Source organism: Oxyura jamaicensis, chromosome 2, assembly GCF_011077185.1.
Source record: "Oxyura jamaicensis isolate SHBP4307 breed ruddy duck chromosome 2, BPBGC_Ojam_1.0, whole genome shotgun sequence".
Taxonomy (NCBI): Eukaryota; Metazoa; Chordata; class Aves; order Anseriformes; family Anatidae; genus Oxyura; species Oxyura jamaicensis.
The window spans coordinates 83,965,772-83,988,663 of NC_048894.1; the positions used below are offsets into that span (position 1 = coordinate 83,965,772).

The 22,892-nt window shown below is 43.4% G+C and overlaps 1 protein-coding gene and 1 long non-coding RNA gene across 2 annotated transcripts; one reads left to right on the plus strand and one right to left on the minus strand.

Moving 5' to 3' along the window:
* The first annotated feature begins 7,700 nt into the window (after positions 1-7,700).
* Positions 7,701-13,195, plus strand: LOC118161800. The gene is made up of 3 exons (XR_004748176.1): positions 7,701-7,711; positions 12,615-12,619; positions 13,064-13,195. It is a non-coding gene; the product is annotated as an uncharacterized LOC118161800 (long non-coding RNA).
* Positions 13,196-14,966: 1,771 nt separating this feature from the next.
* CCT5 (chaperonin containing TCP1 subunit 5) lies at positions 14,967-22,821 on the minus strand. Its single transcript, XM_035317424.1, has 11 exons — positions 22,638-22,821; positions 22,163-22,223; positions 21,907-22,071; positions 21,193-21,391; positions 19,912-20,104; positions 19,020-19,169; positions 18,565-18,684; positions 17,947-18,132; positions 16,799-16,936; positions 16,412-16,592; positions 14,967-15,254 (listed from the first exon to the last, which is right to left on the minus strand). The coding sequence occupies exons 1-11, from the start codon at positions 22,740-22,742 to the stop codon at positions 15,127-15,129; spliced, it is 1,626 nt and encodes a 541-aa protein (XP_035173315.1). The 5' UTR covers positions 22,743-22,821; the 3' UTR covers positions 14,967-15,126.
* Positions 22,822-22,892: the final 71 nt, after the last annotated feature.

Here is a 22,892-nt window from a genome sequence, read left to right on the forward strand (position 1 = left end):
CCTGTCCTGAATCCTTCAGTCCCAAGGAACCATTTCCAAAACTATCCAGTTCCAACCAAGCACATTTCCTTTGTACTGCCTTCAGGACCTAAGACAATGTCTTCTATGTGGTTTTAGATGCCTGCATAACACTGTAAAAGACCTTCCTTCTCCCATTTCTCATCACCACTGTAATCCCTCCCCTCCCTCCAGCAACACTCCTTGCCTAATCTCCAAATGTCCTTCTAGACATACATTTTAATCTGGGAAAAGGATAGCAAGGGGAGAATTAGGAATTAGAAGCCCTTCTTACATTCCTACGTCTTTCCAGTCCTCAGGCAATTACAGTTGGTAATCCCTTCCAGCTCTCAGCACAGTGCCATTGCTGGAAACATCCCCAGCTCAGTTTCCATTCTCAGTGACTATGTAAATACCAAAAAATGAATTGTTCCAGCACCACACTTTCTACCATCTCAGTTTTTCTTTCGCCTCAGGTCCCTTTCTCCACACGCTCTTCTGTAATTCCCAACCACCAGCTCTCTTTTTCCAGTTTCTTCTCACTCACTGGAATTTTATTCCTACTTAGCTTCTACACTAACATTCCTTTTCTACCACTCATCACCTGATAAACCCATTTCTCTTGTTCCTCTCTAAGCAACATCACCACCATACTATTTTGTCATTTTCCTGCTCCTTACATTACTCATTCCTTGTGTCTTCCTTCCAACTCCCAGCTCTACATTATCAATCAGCATAGTGCTTGCCTTCAAGATAAAGTTTTCTGCTGTCTGCTTTCATTTCTGAGTCATTCATTATCCCAGAACATAATAAATGATACTCATCTCTGGCCCACAGAGATTTGTCTTTAATTAATCTTTGATTTCTGTAGGAATAACATAAGAGTGTAGAAGTTATCAGTGGATTTCCTATATTTAAAAAGGAGATGCACTGAGACCAAGGGATCTATAGGCCAAGTATAGGTTAACGTATTTCCAGTGAAAAACAACAGAAAATCCAATACAGGTGCTTATTAATAGAGAATTAATGAGCAAGAATATGGCTTTGTGGAATGTGACCTTCGGTGTTCTATTTGATAATTGTGTTTGACTAAGTCATGATTGATCAAGTAAATTCAGTCTTATGGCACTTTTTTTTTTTTTTTTTTTTTTTTTTTTTGTGAGGCATGACCTATTGATATAAATAAAATTATAGTACATTGTATTGATTAAGAAGATGCACTTTGCAAAGTCAATAAATCATGTATTAAGTGAATTGAGAGCTTGCAATGGACAGAAGCAATGATTGTCAGTTGGGAATGCTGTTTGATTATTTTGGTTGATTTCTGCAGGGATCAATATTAGAATAAAAACTGGTCAATATTTCCATCAATGATTTGAAGGTATATACAAAACCACTAGAGACAGGAATTTTCAGATGACAGAAACATGAATAGGCTGATAAACAGCAACAGGAGCAGGCCATTCAAAGAGGACTGCATAAATTAATAGGATGGGTGTATTCAAACAAAATACATTATCTTAAAGGTAGAAGAAATGTGTTCCAGCAGGAGCACATAGAAAAAACATTCTTATAGAAGGTCACCTTTTTGTTTATAAACTTTTATCCATGTTTATAAATATCCAGTGGGAGGGTACAAAAAAGTCATCATCAGAGTCTTCTCAGATACTGGGACAAGAAGCAATGAACACAAATTGAAATATGGGAAAATTTGTTTAAACATTAGAAAAAAATGGATTTACGGTGAGGGTGGTTAAGCACTGGGACAGAGAGATTGTGGTGTCTCCATCTCGGGAGACATTCAAAACCTGATTGGACAAGGTCCTGTTCAACCTGCTCTAGCTGGCCCTATTTTGAGCAGGAGGATGGACTAGGTGATCTCCATAGGCCCTGTCCAGCATCAGTTCTGTGATTCTGCAACATTTTTCATTTCAAAGGCATTCAGTGTTGCAGCTGGAGATGTGTAGGGCTCCCAGCGTCTTTACTTTGGACCTGTTCAGTATTGCAGGCAGTGGTCTCTGCAGAGCTGGGCACAAGATGCAGAACTGGTTTGATGAAAAAGGATGAGCAAGGTTTTAGAGTTGATTGCACATTAAAGCAAACCTAAACTGGTGAAACACTGACATCTTTGGGCAACAAGTCAAGCTGTCCAATTCCATCAGTACCAAGGCTGTTTGTTGCAGGAGCCAATCATGCTGATGAGGATCAAGGTGAGGTGACAAAGGTGATGTGACAGATGCTGTTTTGCAGTGACCAGTGGCAATGACCAGGACTGTTTGCCCATCTCCTTTGTCAGAGCCTTGCAACTATTGCGGAAGGGGTCTCGGCTGCCAGAAAGCTGTGCAGTGTACAGCTTAGTGATGAAATCCGCAGTGTACCTGCACCAAGCACTTGATGGTGGTGTGGGCAGGATTACAACGAGCACAGCAGTGAGCACAGCAGCCAAAGCTGGGCCCTGAGCGAAGTGACCAGCTTGAGCTCCTTTTCTCAGGCTTAGCCATAATTGCTTCTGGATTTCTTAAATCAGTGAATAAACAGACCTGTTGAAGCCTACCCCCAGGGGGTCTGAAAGAAGATCTGCTGGTCCCATCACCCCCGCAGCAGCTGCTGGGAGAGGCTGAATGGAACGGAGCTGCGTGCAGACACGCCGGCCCTCTGCACGCGCTGCTGCTCGCGGCAGGAAGGCTGGCCAGCCGCCCAGCGCGTAAAGGGCAACGCTTCAGCTCATGTAAGCACAAGGTATGGGGCGGATCCGGTGTCGTCCCCAAAGAGGCATCAGGTGGCTGCAAAAGGGGAGGGAAAGACCTGGTACCTCACTCCTCTCTGGAATGAGGAGATAAATTGGGCAATTACGGAGCTCGCTGCGCTATGTGAGCTCTGGCTGTGGTGACTGCAGGACAAGAAGTGTGAACCCAGGCCCTAGTGCCCCCGTGCATGCATCCCATGGCTCTCAGTAGGACTCATGGTCTGCATTTCCCGATCTTCTTGTGCACCTCATGAGGCATTCTGCCCCCTCTCCTCCACCACTGCACACTCTATATGGCTCCTGAATAGCCATGCTCAGGAGCAGCCTGGAGGTTGTGAGAGAAAGCCTGCAGGGTGCAGGAAAGGCCAGGGACAGCACCTTTGTGTTGTAAGGGCAGGATGACGGGTTGAGCCTGGATCCTTAACCAGCAGATCCCTTGGTCACAACAATCCTTCTGGTTAGAAAGGGTTGGCAGGAAGAAGTGCAAGCTGTTCACTAGAGCAGACCAGAGGTGTGAAAGCACAGGCACATATGAGAGTGAGGACCTTGGGTCACAATAGTGGTCAAATAGGGTCACAGACATGTCATCTGGGAATTAAAATGCTGACTCTTGAAGGGAGTGCTTTGGCAAAGTACCTGGACTAACCACAGGTCAGAACTGCCCCCAACATAGAGAGTGTGTTGTGATGCTGGCTAGACTCAGGACATAAAAGGGAGGACAGGACCAGGCTGGATGGTGGCGTCAGTGCCATCTGCCCCTTCTAGGAAGACTAAAGAAAGCCACCCTATTAGACTGGCTGACCCAGCAGCAAAAGGCAGAGCAGAGATCCAACCTTCAGGCCCTCTCCGGTTAAGCTTCTGGCCTCATTTCTAGAAGCTTGCAGCCTATAATCTTCCTTCTGCCTTCTGCCACCTGCCATGTCAACTCTGACACTTACTTCCACCTCCTCCCACTTAAATCCTGCTAAGTGCCATTGCTAGGATGGTGACTGAAGTTTCTTAGGAAGGTTAGTGAAGGACCAGTCCTCTGCAATCTCAGGACAGATAATATAACAGGGCATATGAAAGACTGTGTAGTGCCTGTTGCTGCCTCCTCCCACGCTGCTTTTTCTTGAGTTTTGACTTTCACTTCAAAGACAAAGCAGCTTTGATAAAACAAGCACAGAAACAAACAAAATACAAAATATGACCCTGCTCTGAACAAGTGTCCTTCTGAGCACAGGAATAGAAAGAGGCCATGGGTGGGGGATACAGATGGTGGGAATTTGTTACCTTTCATCCTTACTGACATAGGGGCAAGCTGGCCATGACTGCAGCCCAGCTGCTTGCTTCTAGAGCTCCTGGAGCTGGTCCCTGATGGGAGAACATGCAATGGCTCATGAAGTTTCAGTCATCAGCCTTTATTTACGGCATCTGGCATTCCTGAGTGGAGGTTTGTGAACCAGAGAAAAGTGCCTTAGTCACAGCCATCATAAGAACCGGTTCGATACTTTCCACACCTTGTACCTTGGGTTGCAGAGTACCTTGCTACCCATACTATAATTTTAAGTCTCCTTGAGCTGTGTTGGGCTGTCAGTGCCGGTGTTGACTGCAAGATGAGAACTGACAACTACTAAAGCCCATAACTGTTCTCCAGTGTCCTGGATTTCCCTGCTCACATCCCATCCAAGGTCTGACAGCCAGCCATGCCGGCCAATGGTCTGGGCTTGCCCATATACAGGACTGCCTGTTGCTGTGGCTGTGTTTGTGTTTTTCCCTTGGGCTGACGGGCAGCTGGGCATGTTTATAGGCCCTGTGCCTTGGCCCAGCTTTGTGCAAGAGAAGGAGGAAGGGGAATTTGGCCCGGCCCAGGGTGGTGACAGAAGGTGGTCACAGTTGTCATGCAGACTAATTGCACTTCTAACCCCTCTGCACGGCTTACAAGCTGCCCCACACCGAGGACTTGTGTCTCTGGCTGACCCCTGTGTCTCAGGGTGGAACAGCACAATGTTCCTGCCCACACACGGGGCCCTGGTAGCACCTTCTGGGTGTTAACTCAGACCAGCTCATCCCCAGGACCTTGTCCCCAACCCTGCTCTGTGCCTGCCTCAGCCGGTTATGATGGAGGGGGAGATGGAGGCGCAGCAAGGACAGAAACAAGCTGACATTGCCTGGCACCCACTGAATCTGCTCTCTCCAAAGCCAAGTAGGAAACAGCGACTGCTTTCACATCCTCTTGTCCTGTTGTGGGCAGTTGTTGCAGTTGACACTCTCCCTTGAGAAATTATTTCATCTTCAGGACAGTAATTTTTGAAGAGATTGCAGAACACAGGGCTCACATAATCAATTTCTCCAGGAGCATCCTGGGCAGGCTGAACTCCTAACTCCTGACACTCCTTTCTGCAGAGCCTCTCTCTGCTTTACTGTGCACCTCTCTCTGAAGCTACTGAATAGCTCCTGGCTGCTCAGCCCTCTATTTCGGTAGGAACTGAAACACATTTAATGGATTGCACCTTTATGATGTGCTAAGCCCTGTGTCAACTACGGGTCAATTCCCTACAGCTCATGGATGTGGGCAAGTGATGCAGAGACAGGGCTGAAGGAGAGACAAAGGTGGAGCAAAGAGCAAGAATGGGAAAGAAAAAAAAGAGCAGCACACAAGAAAGATCCCCAAAAGCACCTCAGGACCTGAAGGAGGGAAGAATCCCATGATTAGTGCTTTCTTCAGCATGAGGGACATTAGTCCATAGCAGCAATGTTAGCTAGGCCCACATAAATGGAGCCGCTCTCCCCACCCAGTTTGGTTAATCCAGACCCTTGAGCACAGCACAGCTATGACTGACATGCCTCCCAAATACATGCGTGGCTATATGCAATAATGTCATGAACCCTGTGCTGGGACAGCCCTGTGTCTTCCTGTGGCTGGATCCATCACATAAACCAGCCGTACAGTGTGCAATTCCTTTGTTCAATCCCTATTGACTGGTCCAAAGGCACGGAAGTTCACCATCTGCCCACGTCGTTCAGTTTCAGGCATCTGAGCAGTGCTCCCCTCCCTCACACTCATACTGCTAATAGTACTTCAGAGAAGACTGCAGCACCTTTATCCCACCAGGGTGGCTTATCACTCAGCTAGAAGCTCATGAGCGCGCTCGCGTGAGGAGCAGCTGCTGGCCAGGCACTGCTGGAAGTGGTAGTGTGGGCGGCTTCTATTCCCAGCACTGGAGGAGGTTAGGGCAGGGGGAAGATGGGCCTCCCGGTGGCTCTCTGCATGTCTTTGAAGGTAGCCACTGACAATCTCTGTTTGAGTTTGCTGTTGCTGGGCTACCCACGGGGACTGCCAAACCGGTTGGCCTCTTCTGGCTAATGGAAATCTGGGGATTACGGGGGAGCCATGATAGGCAGCAGTTCTGACTGGCCCTGAGCAGCCTGCCACCCTCCCACAGGAACCTGGCTGCACAAGGGCACGTCAGGAATTGGACAGGGCTGGCAGAGACCTGGCTGTAACAGGATGCCCCTGTCCTTTCCTTTTCTTCCATCACTCATCTTATGGCATGTGGTATGTGGGGGCTGTCAGGTGCCGCAGCTATAGGAATGAAGGGACCTCAGGATGGGAAGGTATTGTTGCTGGAGTGGGGAGGTTTACATTTTTCTTATCTTACCTGCCTCGTTGGATGTCATTGTCCGCATTTCAGCACTTGTATGACTGGCCACCCATCACCAAAAGTCAGTTTGGCTCACTGATGAGAAATCTGGGCACAGAGCAGAGGCCTGACCTTAGAGGCTTGGCTGGTGACTGGTCCCAGGAGAAGTGAAGGGATGGGGAGTTCATCCTCTCACTCAACCCCCCAGATCCTACAGTTATTGGAAGGGATACTTTGCTGTACAAGGATCAAGAGTGGGCAGCAGCGGTCTAGGAATCAGAAAGAAGTATAACATTTATTTGGTTTTAGGGCAGAGTCTTACAATTATAGCTGAAGAATACAGCGGGGAAGAAGGTGGCAGAATCCTCTGGCACAGGCAGCATAGTATTGAGCTGGGCCAGGGAAGTACCAAGTCCTAGGACTGGGATTAAACAGATCAGGGACAAGAATGTCCCCACAGAGGTATGTTCACAAAAGAACTCTAAGAATGGTTCAAGGTCTTGGAGCCTTGCTGAAGGAAATGAGGAAAAAATTTATTTGATGGCATGGACCAAAACTTGATTGAATAGGACAGTTGGTTGCTGTCCAGATGGTGACTGGAGTTCTTCCGAGGATCTTCACGATGGTGTCTTCAGATGGATCAGATGAGACTCCATGAACTGTTGCTTTGCTGAATTCAGATATCCAGCTGGCCCACAGTCCCATGTAACTGCTCCAAAACATGCATAGTCCATTGCTATTAATTATCTCAAACTACATACCAAACATCTCCTGAGTATCTGAACTATCTACAAAAGGTTGTCCTGTGCATCCATTTCTTCATCTGCAGGAACACTTTTTTCTGACTCTTTGTAAGTATCTCATCTATGTACAGCTTGGCCAGTGTTGTATCCGACGCCCCCTGGGAGTCTCTGGGATGGCCAGATTCTCTACCCAGGATGTTAATCTGCAGGCGAACACACATCAGTTGGTCTGGGCACAGCAGGAGCTGCCTGGGGGATTATCCATGGCAGCCCAAAATTCCCATCTGAAGACTCCTGCAGCAATTAGTCAGATGCTTAATTGTGAAGGTGGCTATTGAGTTCAGTCAATTGGTTGATCTCAGTCAGCAGCCCCCTGCCTCAGATCAGTCCGTTGCCTCATCCATGAAGATGAATAGCCTCAGAGTTCCTGGAGAGCCAAGGAAAATAGTGGTTTGTGTGTGCTAAGTGCGGATACAGATGGAGCCCTGCCACCCAGCTACGCAATAGTTATAACTATAGGACAAACCTGAGCTTGACATTTGTGACTTGAGTTACACAGCTCTTGCCACACACCAAATATAGGAAGAATGACATAAAAGTCTGTGGTGGTCTCATTCTAAAACAAAATCATTTTGCTGTAGCTGAAGAACGGTTTGTGGGCTGAAGTAGTTTGTGGGCTGGCAGATTTATCTTTACACAACCCCACACATAATTCCCACAGAACAAAAATGTTTGGGGCACTTCTGTTGCTGGAGTTGGGTTCCTTATGAAAGGCTCTGAAAACATCTCTCTGCTTAGTCAAAGCAATTTCCTCTGACCAGCTCTGGTAGTTCCTATCCAGGTCGCTTAATGATTCATTTAATTGATCTTGTTTAAAATAGAGCTGTCTATAATCATGCTGTTTGGATCTTGTATCAGCTGTGTTAAGCACGTACCTCACCAAGAGCCATATAGGCTGCGAATTCTTGATGCTGGGGAAAGCAGGAGCAGCAGTACCTGTGTGGACTCAGGTCCTGTTTCCTGTGTTCTCTCTCTCTCTCTCTCTTTTTTTTTTTTTTTGGCATGGATACTCATTTTTCCAAGTTCTGATATGGATTTTGTTTCTCTTTGGTGGCTCTTTTGGCTATTTTCAGGTTGCTGTCTGGGGGATGGCCGGGACTGTTGCAGGAGCATTTGTATGTTAAAATTGCAGGGGGGAGAGTAGCAGATCAGGACTAGATTGGATTTCACACCCCTGCCTTTAAACTTTCAGCTTGCTGTTAAGGTCTGAGGACAATGGCGTGGGGAAACCGCTATTTTCACATAGGTGATCTTAATCAGATGATAGTGAAGAAGAGAAATGGGAAACTCTTTGCTAGAGGTGAGGAACTTTTGCAGGCACCATTTGCAAGACAGGCTCACTTCAGGAAGGGTGTTGTTCAGCTCCCTTTTCTGGCTCTTCCATTTATTCCAGGATCTCCTAGGATGCTGGCAGCAATGCTCACGCTGATTCAAAGAGCCATTTCTTTGCAACTCTCCCTTCTTAGCCTTAGCTTGTCTTGTGTGTGTGTTTGTGATTTGAACATGTTTTGGCTTCAGTCAAAAATCTGCTTATTGTTTCCTTGCCAGATCATTTTGTTGCAGCGAGGAACCAAGGGCTACTACCTGTCAGCCTGCAGGCAAGGCAAGAGCTTATGTAAAGACATATTGCTAAGATTAAAAGACTAAAAATCACATTTCAGTATAGCTTGTCAGGCAAGCACTAGCATGCCAGTCGTGTCTGGGCCATCACTGAAAATAAGAATTTCTTGCCTGTTTCCAGGGGCTGAAAGGAAGTTTTTTAAGAACAGGTCTGGTGACACACTTCACAGCCTCTCAGATGAGGAATCAGCTGGATTGTCTCCACCTCCCCACGTTTTCTTTCTCCACAGAGCTGCTGAGTAGGCCAACAATTAGGGAAGAGTTAAATGAATGAATGGCTTCCTGAAAAAGGTCTTCAAAGACGCTTTTTTGGGACTGCAGCTTTGCCCAGAAATTCAGTTATATTAGTATGCAGAGAGGATAAACGTACACGTTTTTTGTCACTGAGTAAATTATACACAGAATGAACTCAACATGCATGGATCAGGTCTCTGCTCTGGACAACTGAGACACCAGAACTGCTAAATTACTTTCTCTGTGGGCTTTACCTCGGCTGTCTCATCTGTGGCACTACGTAAACCCTCTTAGGAGCTAGCCCTTCTTAAACCCTCACGGGAGCTAGGCCATCCCCATCATGCCTCATCAACAGAGCAATTCCTTCTCCCCACTTAGCTTCAAAGTGAGATTTTTTTTTTTTTTTTTGGTTACATACTTTTCGCATTAGCAAAAGAGGAGAAAGTGCTGTGAGCTTTCTTTGTCAAGGAAGAGAGGACAAGGCAGCTCTGGTCTGTCCCTCTCCCATACACTCTCCTGACAGAGATCCTGAGGAGCCCGGAATGGCGCTCCCATGGGATGTGTCGCAGTAGCTTTTCTTAGGGACTGAGTCAACATAGCTGAAAAGCACAACCAGCATTAAGATGATGTTCCACTGCAACGCCGTGCCAAAGTTACTCAGCAGAGGATCTTTCCTAAGCAGGTTTTCCGTCCCTTCAGATAATGCTGCTTCCCCTGCCCTCTCCACACATTACCTTTCATCCCGTCGGGCTGTGTTCCTGGTCTCTAGAACTCACAATCTCTTAAAACTTAACCAGCGCTGCTGCCCTTAATGCAAAGGCAGTGGTGGAAACTTGCCTTTCCTGGCCTGTGGCCTTCTTCCAATTACAAGCGACGTGTTAATGAGAAGACCATGTATCTAATCACCTAGTCACGGCATTTGCAAAATGCCAGCCAGCACAGTAGCTGGATGCAAAAAATAGGAAACCAGCTAACGTCAGCTAAGACCGCTGGTTGCAGGGTCCTTGGAGAAGCATCATATTTACTGGGAAGCCCAGCTGAGCATGAGGGCCATCGGCTCCTGCCACTGGGTTACGGAGACGGGTCTGGCAGCAGAGGAGCCGGTGGTGTACACGTGGTGGGGGGAAGGTCAGGAGATTGCCAAGGGCTTTGCACTTGTGGGCTGGGCGATGGGAATGGCCGGTGAGTGATGAGTACGAGCAGCTGGCAGAGAAATTCATGACAAGACAGTCCAGTTAGAGAGCGGGCACACGGCAGTTTTAATGCTGGATGGGCTTTTTACGATGCACTGAGAACTAGATGGCATTAGGCACATAAATCAAAGTGGCTTCTTGAAACTGAGACAGTCTGAGGCCCTGATGCCCTGCGGCCAGAGCAGCTGAGGTGACACAAGATATTCCTCCGTGTACACGGGCCCTGTTTGTGCCAGGGGGGAGAATGCTCTCTCCTGACCTGGAGGGAAGGAATAAATGTCGTTTTTGAGGAACCAGCTTGGTTATATATAAATTTCACTGAAACTGAGAGTTTTCTCTGCACGGTGTAAAAAGGTGCTATGCTGTATCAGAGAGCATGAAACCTTTAAATTCAAACCAAACATTTAAATATTTGGATTATATTTATTATTTGGCTTATTATTCACCTATAATATTCTCATTATTATTATTGGGCTATATTTGCTCATTCACCTCCATCTGCTTTGGTTTTCTCTATTTCTTTTCTCCTTATCTAGTTTCTCTATTCAGTCTGCTCGCCTCAAAGAGAGCGTGCAAACGTCTGTCTGCCCCAGCGTCTCTCCTCGAATCATTTGAGACTCATGATCCCTTTCAACCCCTGTCACTCCAAACTGGTGTTTGGCATTAAGGCTTCATTCCCTCATGAGGGCCATCAGGCAGAGCGAGTACTGATGAGGCTTGATGTGGGGCGGTTCTCAGGAAGCAGCATGAGCAGGCTGAGAAAGCTCCTGAGAGAAAGGAGGAGGGCATCTCCCAGAGCTTCTCCCAGCTCTTCCTCACCCCTTGCATTTTTCCCCAGCAGTCTAACTCAAGGTGACACAGCTGTGCCTTGACACAAGCGGCCAAACCTCTAGGAGGGAAACAAGGGGAGGGCAGCAAGGGGAGGGCTGTCAGGGCCCTGACAGCAGCATCTCACATTCAGAGAGGAGTTGGGCACCGGACGTCTGGCAGAGACCTGTTTCTTTCAGTGCCCACGCTGCACACCAGGAGCCGCGCCGTAGCACAGAGACTGCTCCTGAATACCCTAGGGAGAAGCTTCAAGAAGATGCAGACTCCACTGCGTGTGCCACAGGCTCGGTGTCTTGCAGAGCACATGCTAGCGCTTTACCCTCCAATCGTTTGTGTTTTGCAAACCATCTCTCTTGTATCACAGAGAGGACTTGTTTACAAAGCAAACACTGTCAGTCCATTTAATTGGCTCTTTAACATGGCGAGAAATGTTCCCTGGCAGAGAGCTCCTGGGAAACCCTCCAAGCTGTGAAATGGAGAGGTACTTCTACGCAGAGGGGACAAACAAGGCTAGCTCCTCACAACGGAATCATCCCTCTTCGGATGATGAGGAGAGTTCAGTCAAGGGTTGTAACAGCCACAGCCCCTACAACAGCAATTTTTAACAGTGCGTGGCACAGCAGTGATAGAGGAGGGAAGTTTACCTGACTTGTTCTGTACAGCAAGATTGATCAAGCCAGGATCTGCTTAGCAAGACTGCTGGACTGGCTCCATTTAGGATCCTGGTTGTGGTTGCCTGCGTGTTTGTCAGATGGGATTGCTGAGACTGGAACTGCTCGCGTCACAACATGCCTTCCCCACACAGAATGGTCAGAAAAGGGCAACTTGAAAGACAGCATTTTTTCCTTAAGTGTAGGAAAAATATATCTGTACTACAAAGTACAAGTTTGTAGCAAAACAATAATGTTGTTTCACCTTGTTCCTGGAAAAATCCTCTCAGCCCCAGTTAAGCTGAATCACCACAGCACACCCGAAGCCTGGCCCTGGACCAACAGCACCCAGCAGCTACGGTGGGCTAGGTGTGACCGAGGGACAGGGGAACCTGTGGGCAGTGCTCTGGGCAACCTCACCTCGTGCACCTGCAAACACGAGCTGGGAGAGGAGAAGCTCAGGCCCAGGCCACAGCAGGAGAGGCTTAGAAATGAGGCTGGAGGAAGTCGGTTGGCAGCACAACTATTGCCAAAGGGGCTGGGGTGAGGGCCCGAGGACAATGTGGAAAACTGGGTTCAAGAGGACACACGGGACAGTTATGAAATCAGTCGAAGCAACTGAGCTCTTGAAAAAGATTCAGCTCGTGCTGCTGACAAACGCATACCATGTGGGTGATGCTGGGAGAGCTGCTTGGCTTCTTCAGCTGGCTTTTAACCATGTCCGCAGTCCCCTACAACACGGGTGTGCATTCATCGCCCTCCAGTGGCGAACCTTGTGTTTTCCCTAGTGTAAAGCAGTAGTAGGTAGGACCTGAAGGGCATGTCTGGGATCCTCAACCCCAAACACACCACTTGGCAAGGCTTTCATTTCCTGAAGGTACTAACATTTACAGACACAACATGCTTAATTTAAACATCAGTATTTGTCTCCCACAGCTTTACCACTCAAATGTTTCCTCCACTTTATGTGACTAGTGCAGACCACAGCACGAAGTCAAATACTGGTACTCCCATCGCTCTGTTAAAGCACAAATCCATTTACATCGGCCCTGAGAGCATACCACTTGGGCTGCATCAGTTCCATTAATTTGGGTTAATGTTTTCAGTTGCATGTTGCTTGTCCTCCAATTAACTGTCTATGCAACAATAACAACTAAATACATGTTAAACAACTAATATGTTAAATTCAAGTAACTAACATATGTTAAATAACAAAAATGTAGCTGATACTATTGCATGTTGAAAATCAAAGCCTCTGAAAAAAGAGTAATTCTTCATTTTTAGAATTTTGTCAGCATTCCACCACTGAGCTTCAAACTTCCATACTGAAGTCTGACTGAAGGTTAATGTTTATATATAGAGCACAAAGACTTAAGTCAGATTAACAAAAACACATGATCTTGCAATTCTTGGACTTTTGTCCGTTTTCTAGAGACTTCTCACTTAGGCAGTTTACTACAAAGTATGTTCCCAGGAATAATAAAAAAATATTACAAAACACAACGTAAATCTGACCAGATTTCAACTCACATATCCTTAGAAACTACCAGCGTAACACGCTGCAGATCTTTTTGATAGCAGGAATGATTTGGTGTACGTATCAACTGTAGGCTCCAAGCTGCTGTGAACCAATTCCACATACAACCTGTGGAGCATCGTCAGAGCCTTCTCCCCTCTAGTGGCAGTGCTGCTTGCAGAGCCTGCCCTCCTTCACATCTCCTGGTCAGAACACAAAACTCAGAAGCAGTGTCCATCATTGCCTTTCTTCTGGGCATCTCACATTTTAAATAGGTCACATCATCTAAGCCACGCCAAAAGAGAATATAACTGAAAGAGGTGAAGCTTTTGAATATTTTGGTCATGGAATTCACTGTTACGGACAAGGACTTGAAGGGAAAAACTAATGAAACACAAATAACAAACCATTTTCTCACTTCCCTTCCACCCTATGTACAACCCCAGCAGTACAATTAAACCACTCCTTCTAAGTCCTAGCTATACCCTGTTCATTTGGTGCTACTGAGCAAAGTAAGAGATGGCTCTACATGAGCCAATAGATTTATGGGATTTTAGTCACAATTACAGCCATGAATCAATGTGAAGTGCCAGACTTCAGCTGCATTAAAACTGTTCAACTGTTCTGTTCATTGATCTTCATGTAAATAAACCTATTTTGGAAAAGAACAATGATGAACAGAAGTTATGGTAGTCAGTTTCTAACAAATTAAAATAAAGCTTTGCAGGATTCTTCCTTAAAGTTACGGATACACTTTATCATAACCAGTACTGGAACTTTCACACCATAAAAAAAAAAAAACAAACTTCTCTAACCTTCCTCTACTGACACTCACTAAAGGATTTTGTTTCACTCAAGTGATGATCATAACACAACTGGAACTGAACATGCTAGCTAATAGACCCAAGAGATGCAGCATCCTTTGTACTACGCCAAAAAAAAATAATACAAACAAACAAAAACAACAAAAACCACCCCACACCAAAAACCTACATGCTATTTCTGGTCTACCACTTGCTTCGTACAAGTAACTATACATGCCAAGATGCAAGGCAGCTTACAGGTAAATTTTACTCCTCCATTTTAAGATAATTTTTGGGACTTTTGAAGTAAGTGTACTCCCTCTTGGTAGTATAGATCAGTTAATTGGTTTGAAGATTCGACAAGGATCCAAAAAATCTTTATTTCCCAAACCCTTTCCTAAAACTTTTTTAGGGTTTCCTAAACCCTGAACATCTAGATATTCATACTTGGTGCAGAACTGTCTATTTAGCTTGTTTCTTGTAATGTGGTATTTGCACATGCCACTGTTACAATGGCTCTAACGCCGTAATTACTCGATGGCTGTCAAAACCCAGGAATGCAACAAGCACAGGTTGCCTTGATATATATATATATATAAAAACACAACACAACTCGTATTCAGTACAAGTGAAAGCTGGAAGCATGTAATCTGGATACTTTACATCGCCAAATTTAAAATTCATACTTGAGATATTCAAGAAGTACTGGAGGCTACAATAATTTTCTGCTTGCTTCCCTGAAGAGGGACAGAAGACCTCTTAAAATGAAAATCTGCAGACTTTGCTCACAAGCAGATAAAGGAATTAGCTCCAGGAGCAACGGAAAAGGACCTACAAAACTCTATTAATGCATTTTCCATGCTTTTTTTTTTTCCTTCCCCATACATTCAGTAAGTTCTTCCTAAGAACATTTACACCCCTCTAAGAAAAAATGCAGTGATGCTTCTGAAGTAAGTACTGAAACCACCAGTGCTAAATTGTGATTTATTTCCAACAATTAGCCATTACAGTATCTGAAACAGTGTCCAAAATAAATAGCTGAAGATGAAGCATCAGAATACTACCGTCTTCGCTACTGCTGTGGCCCCCTTAATGTTTCTTGCTTTTCAACCTTTACTCTTCAGATTCTCCAGGCCTACGGATATCATCGATCTTCAAAATCATTCTAACGACCTGAGTCGCCAGAGAAATCTGCTGTTTCTTACCAATCAAGGTTTCTATAACATGTTGCTGTTTCATATCTGTAAAAGAGATGTGAAAGAATTAGATAGCCTCCCCAAACCTAAACATAACATTTAACCCAGTTAATTTACTACTTAACTTTAAAGAACATATTAAATTACTTTTGGCCACCATAATTAACGAATACTTTGTATAAACTATAGTTTTAAGTCTGGGTTCTTCCCAAAGATCTTAGAACATTAAGATCAAACTCTTTTCCCCGATTAAGTCTTCCTCAAACGTAACTTCACCCTCCTACACTTCCATATACAAATATTAGAAGCAAAATTAGAAGCAAATATTAGGGGAAGAGCAACCACTGACAGCTGATGTGCCATAATGCAGAAACATCTAATCAAGGAAGAGCTATGCATTACACAAACACAAGACTTTATGCTGTGTTCCAATTCTATTTTTTTTCCCTGAAAGAAGCATGAAAATAAGAATTTGAACATTTTAAGTTCAGATGAAAGCAGATTTTCATACACTGATTTCTTAGACTTCACTTGCTTATTACAGGTCTATATATGTGCACGTAGCAGTGTGAACAAGACTACCTGAAGCCATTTCCAGCCTTTTGCTTTCTTCTTCACAAGTTGTTTCTCAAAACAACTGTTGGTAGGACTGCACTGTAAACTGGATCACTAAAAATAAAGTACTAAGAACACATCCCATTTTTGCCTCTTTTGGTTCAAGCAGGTACATGTTTTCCTCCTGTCAGACATGATGACTCTCTCTACCCCCACTCCCATTTATTAGGATAAGGGAAAAGAGTACATAATTTAGGTTGGATATTAGGAAAAACTTCTTTACTGAACGGGTTGTTAGTCACTGGAATAGGCTGCCCAGGGAAGTGGTTGAGTCACCATCCCTGGAGGTCTTTAAAAGACGTTTAGATGTAGAGCTTAGGGATATGGTTTAGTGGAGGACTTGTTAGCATTAAGTCAGAGGTTGGACTTGGTAATCTTGGAGGTCTCTTCCAACCTAGACTATTCTGTGATTCTGTAATTGAAGTGACAGGTATCTTAAACTTAAAAAAAAGAAAAAAGAAAGAAAGAAAGAAGAAAAAAGGAATTAAAATAAAAAAGGGGCTGAAGGACAAAATATAACCTTTTTCATCTTTTTGAGGAAGAAAACCTTGTTATGCTTCTCTCCTTCTCCCCATTACATATCTTACCATTTGTTCCTTTCTGCAAGCAATCAATGCCAAGAGCAGGATTATTTTCTTTCACTTGTCTAGCCCGTACTTCAGTCATAGTCTGTATTGGATTCATTCCACTGTTCTCCGACAGGGCCATGGGGATTACCTCCAGGGCATCTGCAAAAGCTCTCATGGCATACTGTTCCAAAGATGGGCACTAGGAAGACATAAAAAGGTACTTGCAACAACTTTACAGAGAGGAGAAGCAAAACTTTAACACTGGTTATCAGTGCATGCCAGGAAGTTCTATAATATACATTTTTCTGGAAGCTCTTTGAAGCTTTTTGGAAACTCTTAAGATAGTCTTAATCCTTTTTTCCCCCATGGGAAATTAAAGAAAGTTGTAGAATGTTTCTTCCTTACCTTATCTGCTGCTTCGCTGACTGCCAAGGCACAAGAAATTTCAGCTGCACCTCCACCATACACAATACGATTATCACGAACAAGATTCCGGATCACACATAATGCATCGTGAAGAGATCGCTTTGCTTCTTCGATGATCTGGAATTTTAACACAGCACATACTTTACAGCACACAACTGACTGATATGAAGATGAATTTCCTAATATAGAAACAAAAACTGCAAATGAACTAGAGGATCTCTTCACTGCTCTACTGCTACTATACTATACTATTTCAAAATACAGTGTTGGACTCCTAGTAGCAGAGAAGGAATGAAAAATATACACCAAGACAAAAGCCACAAATGTAAATGCCAACATTATTTTCAAACTGCACTTTGTGTCCACTCTGAACTCCAACAGATGTAGAAGGATTTAACAAATTATGCTAACCTTTCACAAAGCAGTTTTGTTTTCCTAAAGAACTCTTGCACTTAAATTCTTTTCTTCCTGTTTTTCACTCAAAGTAGAATTTGACCTATGCTAAATATAATTCTACTATAATTCAACAGTTCAGTCAATGATTAGATTAAGTAGAAGAGCATTAAATTGTCTCATTCTGTTCTTTTAAGAAGTGTTTTAAATCAGAAATGACATACAGAAGCACAGAAAACCTAATCTTGCAAAAATACATCTTTACTCATAAAAATGACCCTTCCATGAGAAAAAAAGAGAACCCACAAATAAAATTATTTCTCTATTTACAAACGATATGGTCTAATAGTGAGAAACCTAACATTTTCATTCAAAAACGTGGGATATGAATTTAACATGACTTAACAGCCACTGTTGCCTACAGCCACACTTCCCCTGAATTCTTCCACAGTGCGGAGTAAAATTTAGATAAAAATCATGGAAGAGTTAACATGCTATTAATATGAAGAAACTACACACTCAACAACTGAGGCATCAAACATTAATAACAAACTGCTGTAATCCAACCTGGCAGGCAGCTAAACAGCACACAGCCATTTGCTCACTGTGAGCGAGCATCAGTGCATTTTATCAACATTATTCTCATCTAAATCCAAGCACAGCCTCACACCAGCTACTAGGAAGAAAATCAACTCTACCCCAGCCAAAATGATGACGCAAACTAAGCATCTTACCATTTTATTTCCTCCTCTAATGAAAATGGTCACAGCTCTAGAATTCTGACACTGTTCTATGACGAGCATCCTGTCCTTTGTTGTTCCAAAGGAGATCTCTCGGACGATACCAGCAAACCCCAGCTTCTCTGGTGTGAGTTCACAGAAGCGAGGAACAATGCGCCCTCCAGTTGCAATGGCAATTAACTAAAATTAAACAACCATCCATCAGTTTGAGCAGACCTTTTCATAGTGCTTAAATAGCATTAAACTAGTGCTATCTATCAAATGCCTCCAAAGTTACCTTCTCATTGCTTTCAAAGGGCAGATTTCAGGCCATGCCTCGTTTCTACAAACACTAAGACTGAAAGAAGTAATCCCAGCCACATAATATCTTTAACAGGCAATACGTATGGACACCAATAATAGCCCGTAATCCCATTCATCCTAGGTTCTTCCCATAGATAGATTCCCAGTGATTTTACTCCAATATTTACCAATATCACACCTCATTATGCAGTTCTACCTAGAAAGCCCCCACTTTTAATTGGTACAGCACTATACAACAAGCTGGTTGTATAATGTGGCTGTATAACACACGGACTGGTGTGAATCCCAGTTTCCAAAGATTTTACTTACTTCTATTTCAGGTCCACCAACCCAACGAACAGCAGGCAGCTCGTTCTGGAGCAGCAAGTGATTTGCCTCATCATCAAAACCCCACTGGCAAATAGCAAGGTTTGCACCAGTGTCTTTTATCTGAAATCAATACACAACAATCTGCTGATCAGCACTAACACAGAAAGGAAGACAAGTTTCTTAATGGTTTAAATTCTATTTTTCTCAAAACAGAACTCTCTGAAGAAGGCAGGTATCTGTATAACTGGCACATACAGAATTGAAAGTACATTTCAAACTAGAGTGTAATCTATTACTTCCATAAACTTAACTTTCATTCACAGCCTTACAATTCTTTGTTGCTTCCTCTTATCTGGATTAGTAGTTCATCTGCAGATATAAATCAAGGCACTATGCTGTTTTGTGTAAAGGCTATGAAAAATTACAAAACAGAGAAAGAACGTTGAACACTCCACCTGTTTCACCATTTCTTCAAACTTCTCCTTCTCGTATTTTTGCAGTGCCTTGTAGTCTTCCACAGATGTGACATCAAGCTTATGCTTGGTTTTGGGCTTAGGTGGTTCGAATGGACAAGTAAGGATTGCAATTTTAGCATCTTTGAGCTCCTGTACATTAACATAAAAATAAAATAAAATGAAAAGGTTACATTTTGACCACAGTTAACACCTCTTTCTTGTATTTGCACAACACACAGACATTGTCTCTGCCTTTTTAACGACAGGAGGAACCTTGAAGATCACTTGACTCCTTCTAAAGCCAAGCTAACTATACCCAAACAATTCCATCAAAAATCTAACTAATTTAAAAGAAATTCCACAGCTTCAAGACACTGTTTAGGCACTCAATCTTTATCAGTCATTTTAAGTATTAAATGATTAAAAAAAATAAAAAAGAAAAAACTCCTACCCACAGTGACCATTGAAAATACTACTTCCATGGTGTTCCAAACAGGACAACACTCCAACTCGTACAGCGTAACAGTACAAGCTTTGTGATACTGAGTTGCATTAAAAATCAGTACGCTGACATTTGGTTCTCAATTTTAACATAGTTCTTTGCATCACTCTCTACAAATGATGATTTGCACTCTATGCTTGTTCTCACTTAGCTGTGCAGTAATTAGGTCCCCAATCTTTTCTCAAGATTCTTGTGAATTCTAAGTTGGTCCTGTCCAATAAAGAATTTAACAATCCTCTTCCTTTCCTCTGTTGATACATGAGTGAAACAACAAGCCAAACCACAGCGGTGTTCAGATGCTTCAATGCTGGAATGGCATTTTTGGTCTATTTCTACGCAGAATTATTTAAACTGTTACAGATGACAGACACATAGAGAGTGTTCACTTACTTTAGGCATCTGCGGATGACTGAAATCTTTATCCACAATCACTCCTTTAACCAACTGCGTATCTTCCAGTCTACCTCCCACTTTGCCTTGCACTTTGATCAGCTCAAAATCAACATCTTTACGTTCCATATCTGCTACTGTCAGTACAGCATTCACAGCAATTTCTGCCATTTGTCTGTGACAACGGTTAACTCTAAAGAAAACACAAGGAAGTTGTGTTAAGTTTACACAGTTCAGAAGAAATAAATTGATTCTGTCAATCTCAAACGTAATATACATGTATATATGTATATATATACATATAAATATTACTAATAGCTTTTGTTTGCTGCATGAAGAGAGGGTGTTCTGCTCACTGGTTCACCTGAACATGCCAAATATGACAGCAACCAGAATACAGGATATAGCCTGTCTTTGTGAACACGGTCTCAAGATGCAGATTTGAAACAAGCAAGGAGAACTAACTACTACTCAAAACACTAAAGTCCTAGGAACGACTGTTAAGATAGGTCTGCATAGGAAGCTCTTACAATGCGTCCTAAGATACTGTAATCATAAACTGCACTTTGGAAAAACAGGCCCACAGTAATTAAAAACGAGAGACATCCCTCTCCGTACTTTTCTGTTTTAACTCTCTCTCATGCATTTCCTATAATTTCAGGTATTAACTCCACAGTATCTTAGAAAGCTAACACCTGAAGAGGGACAGACAAAAATTATTCTAAGAAATAAAACTGGGAAACAACACTGATGCTTATTTACTCCATACTATATAGCAAAAAAAAATGCTGTAACACAAATAGAAAGCTCACTTTCATCCCCAAGATCTGTATTTATATTTGCAGAACCTGCAATGAAAAATGCACTTATGGAACCAATAACTATCCTACAAGTCTTTTTGGGTGAAAAAAAAAGAAGAAAACTAACATGTAGCTACTTTTAGAAAGTTTACACTTGCTATGATGCAGAAATATAGAATAAAATAGGTAGAATGAAATTGATTTTGCAGCTGTTTAACTTCATAGAGTTGTCCCTTTAGAGAACAAAGGTTTTGCAGTTTCTTATCTTGAGATAAGAGCCCATAGAGAAAGGAATCAAAAGAAACATTAAACAGCCTTCAGCAGCCACTCTCATTAATAACTTAATAATTCATCAAAACATCAAGGATTTCTCCTTTCAACTCGAAGTGTATGTATGGAAAATATAAGTATTTGTAAATTTTCATGTATGTATGGAAAATATAAACATTTGTAAATATGCTCTACGTTTTTGTGAACTTACACTTTAGAGCCTAGCGTTGTCTTGGCAGTCTGGATCAGAGGCTCTGTGTTCTGTGGGTCAACTGGAAAGCTGTCACTGATTTTGTCTAGATGCTCAATAGCAATGCGAGCTGCCTGCTCATAACCATCCGCTATTCTGATGGGGTGAATACCACGGTCCAGCAACTGCTCAGCCTGTTCCAACAGCGCTCCAGCCAGAACTGTAAAACAAAATTTTAAATAATGTTTACTCTCCCACAGATGGAGGAGGCATCCTTTATTATACATTATCAAAAGCTTTAAAAGTATACCTTTGGAATTATTCTGCAATATTTTAACACTTTGAGGTTTATGAGTTAATAATATCAATAGTAATAATACCACCAACGCCCTACTTACTGAGAAAGAAGGCTGCATTTAGACCATAAGTGCACAGGAGACAAGCTGAGACAGTAAGATCATTATGGAAGAAAATTACACAAGGAATTCTGGAAGTACAAAGTGGACTTCCAATACTAACTTCAAATGCTACCATACTTGAAAAGAGACACAAAATCATCTTTTGGATTAAAAAGAACTCCTAACACATGACCTAAAAAGAATACTGAAGCAGTAAATACTCTAAAAACATGCTTCAGAAAAGCTATTTTCACTCCGTAAGTTATTTCTTAAAATAGTTTAAGAAACTTGACTTTAACGCTAGAAATGCCAAGTTAAATGTAAAATCTTTTCTTACCAACGACTCCCGTAGTTCCATCCCCAATCTCATCATCCTGAGATTTAGACAGCTCCACCATGAGCTTGGCTATCTGGTGGTCCACATCCATCATATTCAGGATGGTAGCGCCATCATTGGTTACTGTCACCTCACCATCTTTGTCCACCATCATTTTATCCAAGCCTAAAAAAACACATACTCAGAACATGAGGGCAAAGCTAGAAATCCCTGAATTAAGAATTAGTACGTAGAAATAATTAAAGTGATTTATTACCGTTGGGCCCGAGGGATGTTTTCAGAGTATTTGCTACAGCCTTTGCTGCCATTATGTGAGACTATAAAAGAATGGAGAAGTTAAATAGTTATTGACATTCCCAAATAGTAATATTAAGCTAACAAATATAAGGAAAAGCTATTATATCGTGGTAGTAATTATTGTAAATGTCATTTAACGTATTTAAACGTCATTTAATGTATTGTAAATGTTATTCAATGGAAAGTTTAAGTAGCAACAGACAACTATGACTGAAAACGGACCTACATATGCACATGGCTTTTATGCTAGGAATTTCTGAAGCCTTTTTGTCATTTGCAGAGCTGAGGCTTACAAAGAGCTCACTTGCACGTTTAGGGCTTACAGAGGAAAACCGGGGGCAGGGGCCGCCCCCGGCCGCGTGTGGCGGCCATCCCGCAGCGGGGCGATGCCCGCTCCCTCAGGCAGGGCCCCGCCGCCGGGCCCGCCCGCTCACCTTGAGCGCCTCCAGCCCCATGAGCCGCGTCTTGCGCTCCTGGTCCTTGAGGATGAGGAAGGGCCTCCCATACTCATCAAAAGCCAGCGTCCCCATGGCCGACATGGCTGCGGCGGCTCCCAACGGCGCCCAATCGCTCCCAACAGCCACCCGAGCACGAGCCGCAACCGCCCTGCACGCCGCGCCGTGACGCAATGCGCTCGCCCAGCAGCGGCCCCGCGCCTGCGCAGGGAGCCTCGCCGCGACATATTTCGT

Bases quoted from the DNA above. Each gene is read 5' to 3' on its own strand.
- CCT5 (XM_035317424.1), bottom strand. From the start codon at position 22,742: ATGTCGGCCATGGGGACGCTGGCTTTTGATGAGTATGGGAGGCCCTTC. The intron at 19,170-19,911 runs GTAAGTGAACAC...GTTAATGTACAG, and splicing joins GTCATCCGCAGATGCCTAAA to GAGCTCAAAGATGCTAAAAT. The intron at 18,685-19,019 runs GTGGAGTGTTCA...TATTGATTTCAG, and splicing joins TTGAAGAAATGGTGAAACAG to ATAAAAGACACTGGTGCAAA.